Genomic DNA, 20,870 nt, shown 5'->3' on the forward strand with positions numbered 1-20,870 from the left:
TTGTTCTATAAAGCCGTATAGCCATTCTCACACGTCCTACCTCATCCCTATTTCCCTCGGAAATTCCGGCTTCTTTAGCTCTTGGTCTGGTGGCTGCTAAAACCTGCTCCAGTTCATCCTTTTCAAATAAGTTAGGCACTTCACCTGAGTTCAAGATGTTATTTATATCTTCTAGGAACTCTTCCACTACAATCTGTAGAAGGAAGCAAAGTGATTTATTGTAACTCATTCAACCATTTTACATTGTAAAGTATAAAGCAAATTTTTTTTTCAAAATTCACATTCAGTTAGTTTTATCTTTAAGAGAAGATAATCTTAAAAATTAGATAGACTCTTAATATTCTAACATAGCAAGTACATTGATATTTGGCATCACCTTTTACGTGGTTTAGTCATATGTGCAAGCATTTTATAATCTGCTCCTTCCAGTGAACATTCTGTCATAAATATTAATCCACAATTCTGTAGTGTACTCATCATGTTTACAACCATTAACGGGAGCATAGCACACCATTGAGCTGATGTGCCATATATTTACATAAACTTAGATAGTTTACAGTCTTACATACATTATAAGAACATATTTAGGCCTATAGCTTTTCTCCCTGGCTGGATTATTTCCAGAGGATAAATTCCCAGGAGTGAGATTAGCAAGTAAAGTATATGAATGTTTTCTAAATTTTGAAAATGTCAAAGTTTCCTATTCAATTCAAGTATGACTTCATTAACCTTTAACATGTTGTGGGGAGTGTAAATGTTTCCTCTGGGAGAATTTAATTTGCAGTCCTTTGATTATTACTAGTAGCAAGGGCAAATATTATTCCATATTTCTTAGTTTCCGTTAAAAAATCTGCTCAAACTTTGGAACCATTTATATATAGATAGTCCCTGAATTATGATGATTCAACTTACCAGTTTTCAACTTTACAGTGGTATGAAAGAGATACGCTTTCAAGAGACATTCAACAGTGTATTCAAAATGGGCTTTGTGTTAGATGATTTTGCCCAACTGTCGGCTAGTGTAACTATTCTCAGCACATTTAAGGTATGCTAGGCTAAGCTATGCTATGATGGTCGGTATAGAGTAGGTGTATGAAGTGCATTTTCAATTTATGATATTCTCTGCTTACAGTGGGCTTATTGGGACATAACCCCATCATAAGTTGAGGGCTGAGAGCGCCCCCCCCAGCAGTGGGCAGGGCTGTGGCTCAGCTCCTCTGCCTCGGCAGGGTAGGGAGGCAGACCAGGTTCCAGAGATGGAAAGGCTTTTTGTTTGAGAACCTCCACTCAGAGAGACCTGTGCCCCTGCTCGGTTCTCTGGCAAGACTGTACCCCTACCTTGGCTTCGCAGATGAGCAAAGCTGACGCTTGAAACGACTACTTGGGCGCTGCAGGTAGCAACGCAGTCTGCCAAGTTCCAAGTGCTGATGGTTGTGAGTCCCCCCAACCACTCAGTGGTCAAGGCCTGCAGATTCCCCCGCTGTCCCCATGATGTGAGACTGCAGTGGACCTCCCAAGAAGCGCTCCACAAGGCAGCATACCCTGGCATTCCACCTGGGCTCTCTCGTCTCACTGGAGGAGCTGTAGGCTCAGGGGAGACCTCCTGGTGTGACGCTGCACCAGCATGTAGCCACTCCGTTACCTTTTAATGCAGTCCGTCCTCATCTCTGTGGTGCCCAGCGGGGTGATTCAGCCTCTGCCCCTTGTTCTAGGTTTTCTCAGTGGTATCTTGTCCATGAATAGTTGATAGTTATTTTTTTTGGGGGGGGGGGATGGAGTAAAATTGGGAACAACCTATATATGCCACCATCTTGGTGACGTCCCCACTCCATAATTTTGTTCTGATGTTATTCTCCTGATATTGTTAGATTGTTTATCTGCATTCTCATGTAGCTCTCTTAGCATCTTTAGGACAACTATTTCAAATTTTTTGTGGGGAAATTTGTGGATCTCCATTTCTTTGGGGCCAGTCGTGGGAGGCTTATTGTATTCCTTCGGTGGAGTCATGTTTCCCTGATTCTTCATGAACTCTGTAGCTCTACTTAGGTGTCTGCACATTTGAGGAAGCGGTCACCTCTTCCAGACTTCACGGGCTGACTTTGGTGAGGGAAGACTTTCTTTCACCTGTGGTTAGGGGCACCCTGGGGTTTGCTATGACCCCTGGCTGGTGGTATAGCACAGGAGGGCAAGGGTAGAGGTATTTGATAGCAGGGGGTCTGGGGTGGTAGTGTTATGCCTCTGGCTCAGGTCACTGGGGCCCACAGTGTCAACAATTATGTGTATCTCGGTCAGCACTGCAGGGGGTCTGCCCTGGCGGCAAGGAGTACTTGGGTCCTCAGCCGTGCCTCCAAGTCCTGTGGCTAGGAACCAGGGTAGGCATAGGCGTAGGTCAGAGCCAGTGATGGGCACACATTTGACTAGGCGTGTTTCTTATTTGTAAACAATATTTACATACTCAGATATGAACTTACTGCATGTCACAGATGTTAAAAATTTTTCCCCATTTTATGAATGGACTTAATCCCATTTATATGTGTTTTTAAAAATAAAATGAACTTTAAAATATTTATGCATCAGATCTATTGCTTTCTTATTCCCTGGCTAATTTCTATAAAGGTTCCCCCTACCCGCCCCACTCCTAATGTTAAGATATGCAAGTGTAGTGAATGTAGAAAATTCTCTACTATAAAATAAATTTAAATCAGTGAAAATGGTTGTTGTAGACAGATGTAAATCCTATTTTAATTTTTAAGTTAATTTAACCCAAACACATAGCTGTTATTTTTTCCTTTTCTTGAGAAAAGCCTACTTCCCTAATTGATTTCACTTAAGGAATTCCTTTCTTAGATCTACCTCTACAGAAATAGTCTCACTCCCTTAACCTCTGATGATATTTACTTACTTAGAATTTAAAGGGGGAAATAATAGTTGGTAAAAGAAATAAAAAATGTGCTATAAAAGTCTTTTACAAGAGCCAAGACACTTGTTATCTGAGGGAACAAGCCCCTGAGCTGCATCATAAAACTATTCGGGCACATACGTGATTGTAACCCTTTCCTGTTCTGATACTTTGGATACTGAAATAGGTACCTGTGTGTCTGTGAAGAGGAAAACCATGTTCTTGTCCTCCACACCAGCCAGTTTGTACAACTTCCTCAGGTCTTCATGAAAACTCTCATAATTATATCCCCGACTCAGTTCAATCTGTAAACATTTGTAACCACATATGTGAGCCGCAAGTCTTGTGAGAGACTGCTTTCCGGTGCCTCCTACTCCGACAAGCAGGGCGTTGCCTCTCTCCTGACGAATCATGCGGGCAATTCTGCAGGAAGCAAAGCAAAGAAAGAGCTATTTCAACTGGACAGATGTGGCTTCTCAGAGGGCCTGCCCCAGCGTGGAAGGCTGGCGGCCAACCGAGTGTCATCCCTGCATTAACTTGTTTTTTCTATAACCTTGAACACCTCTTTCTTTAGGCATGCATATAATCAGCCTTGTTATACTATACTTGTACCTCTGTGAACCTTATTAGACCCTTTTTTGTAATGATCCATGACATTTAAAACAAAAAACAATCTATTAAAGTTTAGCAAAAAATAACAACCTTGGGGATTCCATAGAAAGTTCATACATATATATGTAAAATATTTCAAAACTAACTTAAATTATACCAGGATTTGTTATAGACATTTGTCCATCTAGTATCTATGTAAAGAATTTGGCACAGCTTAACCCTTACATTTTAATACAAAACAAATTAGAATGATGTCTTATGGGGCACCTTTTAGCACTCTACCTGGTAACGTGTTCTATCGCATCCTGGAAGAACACCAACTTCACTTCTTTGGGATTTGTAAGGTTATAGTCATCAAGATAGTCCTGGAGAACATTTGCGATTTTCTCCATATCAGGCAAGTCATTATAAATCCGATCAGACTTATCTGCTCCAAACTATAAGATGATTTATAGGAGAAGAAATGAGTTGAATAAATTATGATACAGAAATATATATACCACACATGACCTTAGCAGGGAACATTATTTTATCTATGTTGTTATTTAATCATTTGCTTACATATATGCTAGAAGGGTTTTCAAAACAAGGGAACTGGGACTAAGGAAACTCAGATTTTTGTGACTAGGGGAAAATCCATTTCATTTAACTTTTTCAACTAGTATATTGGGATTTCAGTTTTGTTTGCAATAAAATTGACACAGGAGCTCAGGCATACATTTAAACATTTTCTTACTATCCATGACTCTGGTTTCATAATTTTCTTCCTAGGCTGTTGACTTCAGAAAAACGAAATGAGTTGAAAATGATGCCTGGCAGACTGTTAGGGTTATAAAATCACACCAGAACTGCACGTAGTTTCTACACAGCGGCTACCCAATGAATAAATCATTGAGGATGAAATGTGGTATAAACAATAGGGAACTGAGGTCTTGTTTGGACCTATTGATGATGTCTTTTATTTGTTTCAGCAGCTGCCCTGGGGGCATGTTCATTTGGTAACTTTGACTAAAATGCCCTTTGGCAATGCAAGAAGAATCCAACTGTTCTTTTCCTTTGCTTTATTCCTCCATCCTATATAATAAAGAGCTAATATGCTAATTAGACCAAAAAGCAGAACGACCATCCAGATGACTTTCCAGATGAAGCTGAGGCTGCGAGGGCCAAGCCCCTTACAAGAATTTCATGCATCAGGCCTCTAGTTTGATAATAATATCACTAGAAACACAAAAGAAATATAACCCTACTTGAAAACAAACTTTGGACTTTGTGTTTAATGTCACATTTAAATAAATATATTTTATACAAATCAATGGTTTCTCCTTTTTACTTGTCAGGGGTTATCAGAGTGATGAGGGATTGCATACGTATAATACAAAGATGAGTTCATTCACCTGTTTAATCAGCAGTGACTAGCTCCATGCTAGGATTTAGGGTGAACAATGGAGGTATGGCTTTTCTCTCTCACAGACACTAAGAATGGTGAACCCAAAGTGTCAACTTGTTAAACAAGACAGCTGTCTGTCAACAATGGCAGGGTGCTTAGGTGGAAGACTTATTTTAGGCAGGTCTAGAGGGTAAAATTAGGGCCCATATGTGGATGCTATTGGGGCAACAGACTTGAGGAACTTAAAACAAGGAAAATTTTGCTGTGAATTAGAGCTCCTCTAAAATGAAGAGGGCAGCACTGCTCACCAGTGAGCTTCCCATTGCTGGAAACATTTGAACATAGGATGCACAGGTACATGCAGTCAGGGGGAGTCCAGTCCTGAGTTAAGAGACTAAACCTCCTTACCAATTAAATACCTGATGGGTCTCTGATTCAAACTATTATCAAAATGAATGTAACTAGATCAGGAGTCAGCAATCTTTTTCTCTAAAGGGCCAGATAGTAAATATTTTAGGCTTTGCAGGCCATATAGTCTCTGTTACTATTCTGCCTTGTAATGCAAAAGTAACCCCATAAATAGTATAAGTGGAATTGTGTGGCTGTACTACTATAGAACTTTATTTACAAAAATGGGCAGAAGGCTGATTGGGCCTATGGGCCATAGCTTGCTGACCCCTAGTCTACATCTTTAATCTTCACAGGTGTAAAGTTCATGTAGAATGTGAACCTGAACTTTATAATTTTCAAATTATAAGGTTTATAATTGTAACACTTATATAATTATAATCTTCAGATGTAGTCCCAAGTCATTAGAATATACTTGCCTTAATGAAATCTCCAAATAGGATGGGCTTAGTCAAAAAATATTCCAGGCCAATTGCAATTCCAAAATATTTGTCTATTCAAAACACAAAATCAAAATATTAGCTATTTACGTAGAAGCCTTAATTAATATAAATGAACCTGAGGGAAAGCCATGTTAATACTGTACCACTTTAGTTTGGTTGATAATCTCCCATGTTTAAGGTTAAGAATATAAAATATTAATAATCATTTTATTAAATAATAGATATGGAATACAAATTAATAAGACATATTTTAGAAATATCCTGGCTTCTTATCAGACAAAATGTTTCTTCTAAATTCTCTCCTCTACTTAAAATTCTATAGTTAATTTAATATATTAAACCTTCTTGAATTTCAATACAATGAATTGTATAGTATTTCATATATCCTATATAATAAAAGGCTAATATGCAAATAGACTGAACAGTGGAACAACTGAACAACTGGTTGCTATGACGTGCGCTGACCACCAGGGGGTGCGCGTGGAACATGGCAGGTGTTGGCAGCAGGCAGCACAGTGCAGAACAAGGTGGGTATCAGCCGTGGCGGGATGGTGGAGCAGGTGAGTGGGGGATGCCAGACCAAGGCGGGGTGCTGGCTGCTGTCACTGGGGTGAGCCTCTGTGGTTACTGAAAATTCTTTGTTCCCATGCGCCGTGGTCCCACCTGGCACTTGCACCAGTCCTGCTCACACCCGCTGTCAGCTCCGGAGCTGCTGCTCGCACTAGCTGCCAGCGCCTGGAGCTCAGCACCGATCCTGATTGCTCAGCACCATCAGCGGGTGCGAGGAGTGGCTGCTGGCCCTGATCACCCCTGAGAGCTTCTCTACCTTCCCCTGCTCCTGAGGGGCAATTTGGGCCTGCAGCTGCTGCTTGCACCCACTGCTGGCGACAGCCCCGCTTGCACCTGCAGTCAGCGCCAGAGCCCCCACTCGCATTGGCTGCCAGCACACAGCGCCGGTCCCGATTGCTCAGTGCCATCAGCGGGTGCGAGTGGTGGCTACCAGCCCCGATCACCCCTGAGGGCTTCTCCACCTCTTCCTGCTCCTGAGGGATGATCAGGGCAGCAGAACCACTTGCACCCACTGACAGCCCCACTTACACCTGCTGCTGGCCCCACTGTCAGTGGGTGCAAGAGGGGCGGGGCCATCAGTGCATGGAAGCAGTGGCTGGAATGGGGCTGCCGGCAGACAGAGGACCAGGGCCCATGGTGGGAGGGGCAGAGTGGGGGCACGGAGGATGGGCCGAGACCTGCCCCTGTGCCCACTGCAGCCTTGCGGCCCACAGTTCCTTTCAAGGTGCATGAATTTGTGCACTGGGCCCCTAGTTTTATATATTTGAGGCATTGAAAAAAAACTTACTTAGGAATGACTAAAATTCACTTTGTTTTACCCTATATAAGATCATTTTAATTTTCCTTTATAGAAACCAAATTGCTTTTCTACTAAAAAAAAAAGAGAGCTGCTAAATAAAGATTAACACTTACTGGCCATTTCTGTCAAAATAGAATGGAAATACTGCTTGTCTTCATTATTAATCAGGCGATCATGGAAGACTCTTTGACACTCATGGCAAAAGAGTCTAAATATCTGTATTTCTTCTCTTATTGTTGTTGAATCACACTGGAGGATACCTGTTTTTAAGAAAAGGAAAGAAGAAAAATTGGACATTTCTGGAACATATAGTATTAGTTTTATGACCTAGAAGATCCTTAAGTCCAACTTGATCCCCACACTACCAGCAATGGGTGCTTTGCCTGTGGATATACACATGTAGTAACAGTGACCTCGTTTTTTGAAAGTAAAACTGGGACACATTACTTGCCAACATTTTTTTTTCTTGCTTTGTGTTTCTTTCCCTGAACAGGTGAAGTGTAACCAATGTTCATCTCATCATTACATTCAGTTGTAGTACATTAAGTGAGGAGCGTCGCTTTAAAATCTGTATTTTCATCAAGCAACTTCCCCCTCCCGACCTTTACACTGTTTTCAAAACATCAATGTCCTCTCTTATTCTTTCTCAATGTTCAGTTCTCATCCTTCTGGCTTCTACTCAAATTATTCTGAGTACTCTTTGTATTAATATAAATTGTTACTGCAAACACAGTTTTAATAATTTCAAGTCACAACAAAAGCAGTGATGTACAGAAGTGTTCATTCTCTGTGGGACCCTTCCCCGGGGCTCCTCACAGTGTGCAGAGGGGGACGGGGAGTCTCTACCATAAGCGCTGGTGCACGGCTGACAGAAGGCACCTTACGGCATGGCTGGCAGCATCCATGCCGCTTTGGGATAATGGGGGATTTCTATAGATAGTGGGGTTTTTTTTGCAGCTCACATTGCACATGCATGTGTGTGTGTGTGATATATGTTTCTTGAAATGGTTAAAAATTTAATTATTTTCAGCTAATATTTGTAGGAATAAGGGCATTTCTAGGATATTTTGATAAAATGTGAGGACAAGGGAAAAGATATTCAAATTTGGAACTTCCTGGATACTCTATGACGTATCATTGTCGGAGATAAAACGCATCCTGAACTTTGAGGCTCAGAAATTATCTAAAACGTAGGCATAGAAAGGCAACAGGGAAGGATGATACATAAATGACTAGATCAGACAATGTCTGAGGACCAGAAAGTGGGTCCAAAGCAATCACTAAGGAAACTAAGCCATGCTCCAACATCTCCTATGGAAAACTAGTTCATGAATTCCAGGACGAAGCTGGGTCGGAGGGTAAAATCTTAGTGGAGGAGGAGTACCAGTTATTGTGCCATCCTGTGGCAAGGATGCTGTGCCAGCCGCAAGAGTCCTGGGCTCTTGAAGGTTACGGGGGCAGGAAAAGGAAAAGAGAATTGCAGAGCCATCGGAATGGGAGTTGGAAAGATGAGGGACCTGTGGTGAGAACTGAGCAAAAGGGAGGTGAGGGCCACACGGGATGGTCAGGGTTCTTAAAGCCAAGCCTCAGCTTCTGCTGTCAGCCATTGCCTCCTGGCTCATTCCCTGCCTTTGTAATAAACAACAGATCTCTTCAGTGTTTTGTAATGAATTAGATTCTGATGAGGACAAAAGAGGGAGCAGGATTTCAGAGAGGCCAGTCATTGCTTTACACAGGAGTGCTTGATAGCTTTCACTTACGGCACTTCATAGATATTTAAAATATACTTATGCATTTTAGTCTGTTTGAATCTTTGTTGAGAATAAAATAGTCAGTGATGTCTAAACAAGAGAAATGGACAGAGAGTCAGCACTGGATAGGAACAGGGAAAATCACTGAAAATTGATGTCCTTGTACACAAAATAAGGTGAGGAGTTGTCTAGATATTGTAAAAGATTTCTCTCAGTTCTGACATTCTATGACATTCATTCATTCAGTGCCAGGCATGAGTGAGCTGAACAAACAGCTCTAATGAAGCTGACTTTCTATTGGGAAAGACAGACATAAACATGTGTGCAGATAAACATCTAGGGTATGATTTCAGGTAGTAAGTGCTATGAAGGGACATAGAGGGGAAGAGGAGAAGGTGACATTTGAACAGAGGAAGCGAGTCATGTGGATATCTGATGCAAGAGCATCCCACAGGAAGTACAGAGGCCCCTAGGCAGGCCCTATTTCAGGAACAGCAAGGAGGTGGCAGCCGCCAGGAGGAAAGTGGTAGACAATGAAGGCAGGAGGCTGCTGGTTGCTGATCTAACAGAACCTCAGTCCCATGGCAGGTGATGGGGAAGCAGCCTTGGGACACTGAGCAGGGTATACCTCTGCCATGTGTTTAAGAGCTAGGTTTAACATGGGTAAGTGGGCAGCCTGGAAGCAGGAGGCCAGAGACAGATAAGGGGTGCTTGCTGTTAGAAATCCTGGTGAGACATGACGGTAGTTTGGGCTAGAGTGGGTGTGGATGGAGTGGTAAGCCATGGTTGGATTTGGGATATATTTTGAAGATAAAGCCATCGGGGATGTTGATGGAGTGGATGGGAGTCAATGAGAAATGAGAACAATCCAAGATGCTTCAGGGCTCTTGGCCAGAGCAACTAGTTTTAGTCCCCTTATCTGGGCCGGGGTACACCTGGATGGAAAGGAGGCATAAAGCAAGAATTCAGACGTGCCAAGTTTAAGAACTACAACTGGGTTTCTAAGTGAGGTTGTTGAGAAAGGAGTGGAAGATACAAATCAGACACTTAAGGGAGAGGGGAAGCTGGCGGTAGACATTCAAGCATCTCTAAATAGATGCATTTAAGATCATAGAATTGACTGAATTCCCTAGGCAGTGTGTGTAGATAAAATAGAGAGAGGACTGATGGATCTCAGAGGAAAGCTGGGGGGTGAAGATATTAACCAAAGAACTTAGATGCATATATACATAACCCATGGGCAGGCAATTTGGTAGTTCAGCGAAAGCCTTGGGTGGGGGGGGGGGGAAGGATAGGGGTGGAGGTGACCAAGCGGGGGAAAATACTTTCAACAATAAAAATGAAAAAAAAAAGAAACATAACTGTTATCATAAAGCTCTGATTTCAAATGAAAAAAAAAAAAGCCCTAGCTGGTTTGGCTCAGTGGACAAAGCGTTGGCCCACGGACTAAAGGGTCCCAGGTTTGATTACGGTCAAGGGCACATACCTCAGACTTGATCCGATCCCAGGCTTGATCCTTGAGCCTGGTTGGGGCATGTGGGGGAGGCAACCAGGAGGCAACCAACTGATGTGTTTCTCTCACATCGATGTTTTTCTGTCTGTGTCTCTCCCCCTCCCTTCCACTCTCTCTAAAAATCAGTGGTAAAAATATCCTTGGGTGAGGATTAACAAAATAATAATAAAAAAAGGACTGAAGTAAGAACTCTGGGGCATCCCAACATTTAGAGGTTGGGAAGAAGAGAGACAGCAATCAAAGAAACTGAGCAGCAGTAGCCAGAGAGAGAGGAGGGAGCCCCAGAGAGTGGGTGCCCTAGGAGGTATGAGAAAGAAGGGCTTCAAGAGAGAGGGAGGGGAGGGTTGTGCCAACACTGCTGAGAGATTAATGTTCAGACTGAGAGTTGATTGATGGACTGGACAAGAGAGGGAGGCAGCGAAGAGTAGTTCAGTGCAGTGTCAAATATAAATGCTTAGCTGGAATATACTAAAGACTGGGACTGGAGGAAGTAGGGAGACAGTGAGGTGAGACCACGCTTTAAGGGGTCTTTTTAGAAGGAGCAGAGGAAATGCGGAGGTAGCAGCAGGGCAATATAGTTCCCAAAGAGAATGATCCAGTAAGATGGGAAGTATTGTGGCAGGTTTTTATGCTGTTAGGAATGATTCCATAGAAGAGGAAACACCGATGATGCAGAAAAGAAACAGCAATGGTAACAACAAAATCCTTGACCAGGCAGGAGGGGCCGGGATTCAGGGCCCAAGGGGGACTGAGAGCAGCAAGGACGGCCCAGCCTCTGCAGGAGGGAAGGCAGATACAGGTTGCCTGAGAGATTTGGAAGATGAGGCAGTTCTGGTGTGATTGCTTCTATTTTTTTTTTCCAGTGAAACATGAAGAAAGGTCTTTGGCTGGGCTGGGTGTGAGAAATGGGAGTGTGTGTTGGCTGTTTGAAGGAAGCTGCGAAGTAGTCAGCCTGCGGTGGGGGTGGAGAGTGACTGAACAGGGACATGTAATGTGATTTCCAGCGTCATAGACACTGGGTACATACAATTCTACCAAGAGACTTGGGGCGACTAGAAATGCAGGGAGGGTGAAGGTCTGAGAATGAGGGGTCCATACACTACCTTGAACACATTTGGATAAATCCCTCAAGTTGAACACGTAATGGGACTTGGCTGGTGTTGGCAGAAGATCAACACTCATTCTGTTATAAATCTCAACTGAGGCTTCGACAATGTTGGATGCGGTTTGCTTGACAGCTGGTTGAAAGTCAAATAGGAAGCCGTTTAAGATGGCCTAGAACCAGAAACATATAGGTTAGATTTTTTTTCCCACCAAAAATGTATCTTTCAAATGTTCCAGATCTGATGATACTTTTTCTAATAATAACTAGGAGGGTGAATTCCAATGCAAGGACCTCTGTGTGTTAAGCTCTTCTGTTCACTTCAGAATACATTCTCAAGAATGGGCTCACTCCTGTCTTCTGTGATGGTCTGCAGATGCCTGGGCAGCATTCCTATCTGGCCAGCAAATGGACCATCAACTCACTCTTGAGTAACAGAGACTGCTGCTCACTGTGGATCCAGAAGGTCGCCATGGAGGGCTCAGACTCATGTGGAAGTAAACTGAAGTCCTCCTTGATTTTTATGTGCAAACTAGAGGCCCAGTGCACAAAATTTGTGCACTCGGGGGCGGGGGGGGGGCAGCGGTGTCCCTCAGCTGGATTGCTAGAGGGTGCAGACCAGGCCAACGGACCCCATTGGTGCACGATGAGGGTCAGAGAGGTACATGGGAGGTTGGCCAGCCAGAGAGGGACCGCAGGAGGGCTCCAGGGCGTGTCTGGCCTGTCTCGCTCAGTCCCGATCAGCTAGACCCCAGCAGCAAGCTAACTTACCGGTCAGAGCATCTGCCCCCTGGTGGTCAGTGCACATCATAGCAAGTGGTTGAGTGGCCTTAGCATTCATTAGCATATCATACTTTGATTGGTTGAATGGCTGACCAGACGACCGGACACTTAGCATATTGGGCTTTAATTATATAGGATGACCAACAATGCCATAGACTTCCCTCTTCATGTGCATTTAAAGTGCAACTTACCCATAACCACAGACTCCCTGCCTTTCAGTTCCCCCCCTCAGTTATTTGGAGGTCACTTTGGGCACCTCCCATTCTCTGTCCTCACCATCAATTCTGAATATACGTGTCGAGTCTGTCTCTCTCCCTTGACATTATCCCATCCCAGCACCAACTCTTTTTCATCTGCGCTTCTTCACTCCCTCCATCTCCCCCTGACCTCTCCATTTCGATTCCTGTCTCCCTTCTGTTACCTTTAATTATGCAAATCAGGCACTGCACCCCCCAGCCAGTCCATGCTCTCTCCTCCCTCAGGGTCTCTGCACATGGTACCCCCTCCCACTGCCTCATGGCTGGCTGCTTGGGAAGGACTTTCTCGTCCTTTGTGTTTTAGGTTACATGTCATCTCTTCAGAGAGGTCTGCCCTGACCACTTCACTTAAAATCAGTCCTCCCATCAGGCTCTTACAGATCTTTGGTCTTCTCATATATAACTTGCCACAGTCTGAAAGAACATATTTATTAGTTAGGCCCTTTGCCCCCAGTTGCTGGGGAAAATCATTATAGATTTTTATAATAAATTCCCATCACCATTAACCTGGAATTATGTGTGGGAGAAGCCAACAGAATACATATCAATGCTTCCAAGTCAATCCTTGTGACTTTAGATTTGGGGCTCACATATGAGATACTTTGAAATAAACAGAAGTGTTTGTTATCAGTGAGCCCCTCTGTTGGACATCACTTGTAGTAGCTTATGAAGACTATCTTTTAGTGGTACCTGTCCTCCTGGGCCCCTAATGTGAGTTTAACATTATCGACATGGTCTGCATTTTGAGTAGGACCATTCCAATATATATAAAATAAAAAAATTCACTATATATATTTTATATACATGGGATGCTTGCTCCAGTTATGCCATTTTCATGGTATCCCTCCATCCTGCCCCCCCCCCGCCCCATCATTCTATTCAAAATAATGCCTCCCATTCATGGAACAATTCTGCTGAGCACTTACAGGGCAGGCATAGGTCTCTGCCCCATTTAAAGGGTGAGAAAGTGGCTCTTAGGAAGGTCGTACAGGTGGGAGAAACATGGGTGGTTATTTCTATTGGATGTGATGGTGGCCCTGGAGGTGGTGAATTCTGAGTTGTGTTGAGCTGGGGCCTGTGGGGCTACCAGAATTGTGTCTGGTGTGGTCAGGCCGAAAATGAGCACACAGGTGGGGCTGGGCAGTGGGTGAGCTCTGCTGAGAACTGGGTACAGAGTACTATAAGGCAAGGGCCCAGGGTACAGCCTTCATTAAAGGTAGGGGCTGCATTTGACAACTTTTCTGCATTCCTAAAACCACCTGTGAGACCACAGGCACAGAGGACGGTGATGCGCATGCCTGCCAGCTACCAGAGGCCCTGTGTTTACCTGGTTTCTGTTCAGATAGAGGACAGACTGCCTTGATCATGGTGGTTTGGGAACAAATATGTTTTCCCTTCTTGCCTACGTTTAAGTCAACACTCACCTGGAAAATCTGTTTCAGACTGTGCTCCGAGGGCATCGGGAGACACAGCATGCTGAAGTGTCGGATGAAGCGGGGGGTCACTGGGTTGCGGCCACCACCTGGAGGTGCACACGCTGATGCAATGGTCACATCCTGTCCAGGGAGAAGTCCACTTGGGTCACCCAACAAAGGGAAAGATGAGGTCTGTCCCTCCCAACGGCAGGACTCAGATCTAACAATTTTTGAGAACCTGCCCTTTGCAAGCATTGCATTACGTTTTCCAACACATTGTCTGACTTGGTTTTCACAGCAACCCCAGGAGATCACGATTGTTACCGCCATTTTTTAGGTTAAAAAAGAAGGCGGCCCTGGCTAGTTAAATCGCTCAAGGTCACCCAGCTAACTCACCTGCCTTAAATAAATACGCCGATGCAAAAACTTAATCTTAAAACATTGTAAGAATTTTTATCTTAAGTTAAAATATATTCATTCAACATATACTAACTTGACCCATACAGTGGATTCTCATTATTTGTGGTACTTGCGTTCCATAAAGTCACTGGGAACACAGAATTAACACACACTGAATAATTGCTCCTACGGGAAATACATGGTTAGGTTCCTCAGAGCCTCTGGTAACATTTCATCAATAGATCAATACAAGATATTGCAGTGGCCTCTGGTCTCTAGCCCACCCCTCACCTGCAGCCAAGGAGATGTTCCCATAACGTTTCCTTCAAAGCCCCCCGCCCCCACTTAGAGGATAAATCCATGTTTCTCATCATTGGATCCATGGCCCCCTTGGCTGATCTCTGCATTCCCATTGCTTTGGTGTTCACATTCCACACCACCGTGGTGTTCCACATGTCTTGCTTATGAGATGCAGAATGCTCCCTTTCCTTGTTTTGCTATGCTCTGCCTGCAAAACCCTCTTCTGACCTCATCCCCTTTGGGAAGGTTTCTCTCATCCTCAACCCAGCCCCCAGCCCTCGTGCCCTCCTAACTCCATTTATCATCCTGCCTAATAAATACATGTCCATCTACCCTCTAAAGCTGAACCCTCTGGGAGGTGCGGGCTGCCTCCTTGTCTGTGAATGTCCTGAATTGAGCATGACAAGAACTCAACGTGGACTGATTAATTGAACCACATATAGGAAACACTGAAGCCATAGGTCATGGGCTTTCTCTTCTTCCTCCTGGCCAATCGTATGTTGATGCCCTAATGCTCAGTATCTCAAAATGTGACTGTATTTGGAGATAGAGTCTTTAAAGAGGTAATCAATTTAAAATGAGGTCAAGAGAGAGAGCCCTAATCCATTATGACTAGTATCCTGATAAGAGGAGGAGGTTTGAACACAGATGAGTACACAGTTAAGATTATGAGAAGGCACAGGGAGAAGACAGTCAGCTGTAAGCCAAAGAGAGAGGCCTTAGAATAAACAAACCCTGATGACATCTTGATCTTGAACTTTCAGCCTCTAGAATTGTGAGAAAGTAACTTTTTGTTATTTGAGCTACTTTGTTATGGTGACCTGAGCAAACTAATACCCCAGTGGTTTTCAACCAGTGTTCTGTGGCACAGTGGTGTGCCAAAAGAATTTTTAAAACAATTCCTGACTCTTTTAATCAGGGACACTGACCTCTTTTCCCTTAGATTGTCAAATGAAAAACCGACAACAGCCATATCTTGAACCATAAACATATAGTTCATATAATAGGATTTCATCTTATTGATCACATTGCATAATAAGGCTGCATCTGATTAGTTAATTCTTGATACCAGAAATCCTTATATACAAGTATAGGCAACTGATTGTTTTTTAAATCACTTTGGAGCAAAAAGGCAGGTAATTACTGCTATTATTATTTTTTGTAAATCAATAAAAATTATGCCTATTTTTTGTCAGATTGACAAAAATATAACATATTTTTTGGTGTGTTGCAAAATTTTAGTACTTTATGTGTGCCATGAGATGAAAAAGGTTGAAAATCACTGTAATACATCATATTTCCTTGCTGTTTAAATGTAAACATGCAAAGTAATTTAAAACCTAAAGTAACCTGTATGTCTTTCCAAAAGAGTTTGTTTCTGTCATAAAATCCACCAAAATCTTGATACTGCCGAAGTAATTCAATCGGAGGCTGAGAGCCATAGCGATCCAGTCTGGGCATATTTAAATCATCAACAAAAATCACAATACGTTTGTTTTTTGGTGCTCCTGGGTAAATAAAATGAATTTGATTTAAGCATTATGATTTGCCTTTGGAAAACGTAAAACAGAGTTTAGGTAAGGCTTTGAACTCAATGAACACCCCGTAGGTCATAATGAGCTCAGGAGTGAAGAGGCCCTAGCAGAGACCTGCCTCGAGGAGGAGAGACCTCCCTCTGGCTCCATCCAGGCCCCTGCAGGGAGACGTGGCCTGGGCCGTGATGTCCACTTGTCATAATGTGCCTCACCCTCACTCTCAGAGGTGCACAATGATGCCAGCTCTCCTGATCTCTCTCAATCCCAGCCACTGCCCTCACCAATGTGTGGCCTGAGCATGGGGTGAGGAAGGACATTTTCTTTCCACAGAGGAAGCAGAACTCCAAAGGCTTCTTCCTAGAAATGCCATCTCACCACCCTCTGCAGGGAAAATAGGGCTAGACATTGAGACACACCCAGACCACATCAACAGTAAATCCAGCACAGCAGAGCTGGATGAGGCCATGTTTAACTCAAAGAAAACCAATAGACACACTTTTCAGAAAAAAGCGCGGGTAATAACAGAGAAAAGAAAACAATGTAAGCAGAGAAGGTGACCCAACCCATGCTGGCATCCAGCACTCGACAATTCCAAGGTCACTGAGCCAAACTCAGTGTCCCACTCCATCCTCCAGTCTCTGGAAACCAAGAAGCAGGACAGGAGGTGGGGAGGGCTTCTAAGATAATCATTCATAAAGACTTGGCTAAGATTTGGAAACAGCCTAAGTGCCCATCAGCAGATGAGTGGATTATAAAAATGGTGGTACATCTACACAATGGGATACTATGCAGCTGTAAAAAAAAAAGAACTTTTACCATTTGCAACAGCATGGATGGACCTGAAGAGCATTATGCTAAGCAAAATAAGCCAGTCAGAGAAAGATAAGTACCACATAATCTCACTCAAATGTGGAATCTAATGAGCAACATACACTGATGAACAAATACAGATCCAAAGACATAGAAGCACCAAACAGACTCCAGAGGGAAGGCAGGGGAGGATGGGTGGGTGGGAAAAGATCAACCAACAAACTGGTATGCATATATGCATAACCCCAGAATAGGATGGTGAAAGCCTGGGGTGGGGGGCAGGGGCAGGTGGGAGAGGTCCATGGGGGAGAAAAGGAAACATATATAATACTTTCAACAATAAAGATTTAAAAAAATAAAGACTTGCCCCCCCAACCTCCCCCCTCCCCCCCCCCTCCACGCCAAGAAAGACTGGCATCCATTGCCCTGTGCCTACTGAGCAGGAACACTGGAACAGAGAGGGGGAAGTGAGGCAGCTGGTATCCCCACCGCTTGGCAGACCAGGGCCGATTAGATGATGGATAATGTGGAAGGCAGCTGAGCTTGAGCTTTGGCTAGTCCTCCACCAGGAGGGCTGTGAGCTGGGCAAGTGGAGCCCAGAACCAGAGGCTGCAGGTTGGGACTGTTAGAGGGTGGTACTGAGGTAGTTGAGACCCTGATTCCCAATGTCAGGGAACCTTCCCATGGGGGGCCAGTGCTTGACCTGTGCACAACTTTCCTGGAAGTCCCTCACAGAGAGTATGGGCAGTCATTTGGTGCCAGCCAGAGAAGCAGGGACAGTCCACGCAGATGCCCATCTACACACCAGGTAGGGAGAGGCCACATGTCCTTTCTTCTCCTCTTCCCTTCCCAGCGCACCAGAACCTCTTGCCCCTCCTCGCCTCCAGCACCTGGAGCCACAAGCCTGGCTTACAGCAGAGGAGAGGAAGAGCTTTGGATGGGATGTGGGATCGAAGCTTTACATTGAATCAGCCTCAAAACAGCAGAAAGTGACCAGAGAGTTACGCTAGTTATCTAAGCAGTTGATGGGAGGTGGGGGGGTGGGGGCGGGGGGATGCCACAAAGCCTGGCTGAAAGCCCTGACTGAAGTAAAAACAAAACAGTTTCATGCTTATTCTCTACTGAGTTCAGATAATGCATCAGGTATACACAGGTTGTTTTGCTTGTTTAAAATAAAGGGGAAGGCGGGGGACAGTGGGTGGGTGGGAAGTAATCACATATGCATGGCCCATGGATACTGACAATGGGGTGGTGAGGGCCTGGGGTGTGGGGGAGGGGCAGGGATGGGCTGGAGGGGGTCAATGGGGGAAAAAGGAGGACATATGTAATACTTTCAACTATAAAGAATCCTATATAATAAAGAGGTAATATGCAAATTGACCTTCATGCCCTTGCACAAGATGGCTGCCCCCATGTGGTCACAAGATGGTCGCCCCCATGTCATCACAAGATGGCCACCACAAGATGGCCGGCAGGGGAGGGTAGCTGTGGGCAATCAGGCCAGCAGGGGAGGGCAGTTAGGGGTGACCAGGCCAGCAGGGGTGTGGTTAGGGGCAATCAGGCAGGTGAGTGGTTGGGAGCAACATACACTGATGAACAAATATAGATCCAAAGACAAAGATTGCGAGAGGGATATCTGACTGCTGGTTTAGGTCTGATCCCATAGGGCAGTCGGACATCCCCTGAGGGGTCCCAGAGTGGAGAGGATGCAGGCTGGGTTGAGGGACAGCTCCAGCCCCAGCACCCCGGTGCACCAGTTTCGTGCACCAGGCCTCTAGTTATTAAATAAATAAATAACACACACGCATGAATAAAAAAAATAAAGGGGCATTAGTGCAGGTTTAAAAGCAGAGCATGAGTAGAGAGGGGAAGAGCCAGGGAGAGGCAAAGACTGAAGATGCGAGTTGAAGATGATGATAGAAGTAAACTATCATGCTTGTTAACAGTAAGATATCTAGATATGTTAGCACAGGAAAGAATGCCATTAACAAAATCATATTAACAATTAACTTAAGCAAAGAAAATATCCAATTGTAATTTTATTACATGCCCTGTTTTTGTTACTTCTTAACTTAATTTGCGTGAGACAAATGAAAATGATAATTCTTACCTAGAATATTTTTTCTTTTCCTTTCCAGTTTTGATTCAATGATCTCTTGTGTTCTTGCAGATGAAGTTTGAGCAGAAAAATTTAGATAAACAGGAACATAGCCAGCTGATTCTTGAATTCTATTTAGCAATCCTTTTGCAATAACAGACTTTAAATTCAAACAAACGTTAATGATGTCACATTCAATATAATAACTTTCAATTGTCTTTATCAGTAGTAATTCATTACAATGAGTAAGGAATAGGATAAAAGGAGAGAGGGTAAAACCAGATTGAAATGTGTCTTTCTTTTCCTGGAGATTCCATGTAATTATATCTCCTAGAGCCCAAGAAATGTTCTAATCAGCTCTATCTCAGCAAAAAGCTTTTAGTTTAGTTTCAAACCAAAATACACCTTGGTTGCTATCCAAGTCAATTCAAAAGCAAGAACCACAGAACCCAAAGTTCTTTCAGAAATAATTTAGAGAGTAAACAGCGAATCTCTGTTTACGTGGACACCCAATCAATCAGCATTCTCCCCTATATACTCTACTTTTTCTAAACGTTGTTGCTATGTGAGGTAGAAGGAACCAGGCAGGAGGAAGTAGACTGGCCTTCATCAATAGTCTATTTGGGGACACAAACTGCTTGGCCAGTTCCCACCCTCGTCTCTGCAGTGGCAGCCCCAGAAATTCCAAGGGATGCAACATAAAAGCTCCCAAACACCAAACATTGGTCCTCAGGATCTTCTGGTCTATACAGTATTGACATTAGGAATTTATTCAGAAACTGGCCAACTAGAGTAATTCCCGAGGTCAGTACAGAGCCAGCACAGTGACATTCTTTCTGAAAAAAGTAATCAAAATCCACAGCAATTTTCCTTGAGAAATAAGGTGATATGTATGGAGCTTACAATTCTAGGTCCGCCACACCCTCATTTTGGGGGGAGACCTTGTTTGCGGAAGGTTTCCTACCTTGCCAACTCCAGTTGTCCCAGTAAATAATACTGAGTGCCTGACCGCCAGTAGTTTTTCCATTAGATACCCGAAGCGCACTGTGTCAATTGTGGGGACAAGCATTTCAAAAAATGGGACATCTCGGCTGTACTTGAAGGAGGGTATGATTCGTTCCCAGGGGTCCAGCCGTTTGGTATCGAAGTCCATGTAAATGCTCCACAGATCGCCAGAACTCGGGAGCTAAAGTATCAAATTAAGCGCCATTGGCGATAGGAAATGTGCATGCATAAACAAAGGCAATCATGGAATGGAATGGATTTGGATTTCTTTTTTCTTTGTAGAGAAGTAGTTGTTTCAGTAACAGAGTTTAATTCTTTAAACACAGTCATGCAACACAATGCATAAAAACATCTGACATGTTGAATTGTATTAAAACCCCATCTTAGAATGGTAAAGCATTTTCAATTCAATTCAACATTCAGGGGTTTACTTATGACAAATACTGTGCTTGGTGCTGGGGTCAAGTGCTGAAGGAGACCCAGACTCTGCCTTCAGTGACCCTGAAATTCACATGGGGGACACAAGGACATTAGTTATTACTCACAGAGAAAAAGGGGGTTCTAATGGACTTTCGTACATCCACAGAGGAGGGATGGCCCATTTCTATTTGCAGGGTGGTTGAAGATTTAAGAAGGTTTCTAAGAAGTGGGAATGGCACAGCTCTGACTTGAAGGACAAGCAAGAGTCAGATGGGCAGAGAAGGAATGGGGTGGGGGTTGGGGGTGGGGGGGGGAAGGAGAGCGTCAGGGGTCAGGAGTCAGGTTTAGAAAACAGGTCAGGAGG

The 20,870-nt window shown here is 43.8% G+C and overlaps 1 protein-coding gene across 1 annotated transcript in view; it reads right to left on the reverse strand.

The window, feature by feature from the left end:
* DNAH6 (dynein axonemal heavy chain 6) overlaps positions 1-20,870 on the reverse strand; it is a 223,692-nt gene that overhangs the window by 78,753 nt on the left and 124,069 nt on the right. The window contains exons 37-46 of the mRNA XM_036335492.1: positions 20,046-20,267; positions 19,094-19,241; positions 15,989-16,146; positions 13,949-14,080; positions 11,486-11,657; positions 7,232-7,378; positions 5,726-5,799; positions 3,794-3,948; positions 3,091-3,322; positions 41-193 (exon numbers count right to left, since the gene is read on the reverse strand). Of these exons, the coding sequence (XP_036191385.1) occupies positions 41-193; positions 3,091-3,322; positions 3,794-3,948; positions 5,726-5,799; positions 7,232-7,378; positions 11,486-11,657; positions 13,949-14,080; positions 15,989-16,146; positions 19,094-19,241; positions 20,046-20,267 (1,593 nt within the window). The remainder of the gene's footprint in view (positions 1-40; positions 194-3,090; positions 3,323-3,793; positions 3,949-5,725; positions 5,800-7,231; positions 7,379-11,485; positions 11,658-13,948; positions 14,081-15,988; positions 16,147-19,093; positions 19,242-20,045; positions 20,268-20,870) is intronic.

Source organism: Myotis myotis, unplaced genomic scaffold (assembly GCF_014108235.1).
Source record: "Myotis myotis isolate mMyoMyo1 unplaced genomic scaffold, mMyoMyo1.p scaffold_m19_p_14, whole genome shotgun sequence".
NCBI classification, from domain to species: Eukaryota; Metazoa; Chordata; class Mammalia; order Chiroptera; family Vespertilionidae; genus Myotis; species Myotis myotis.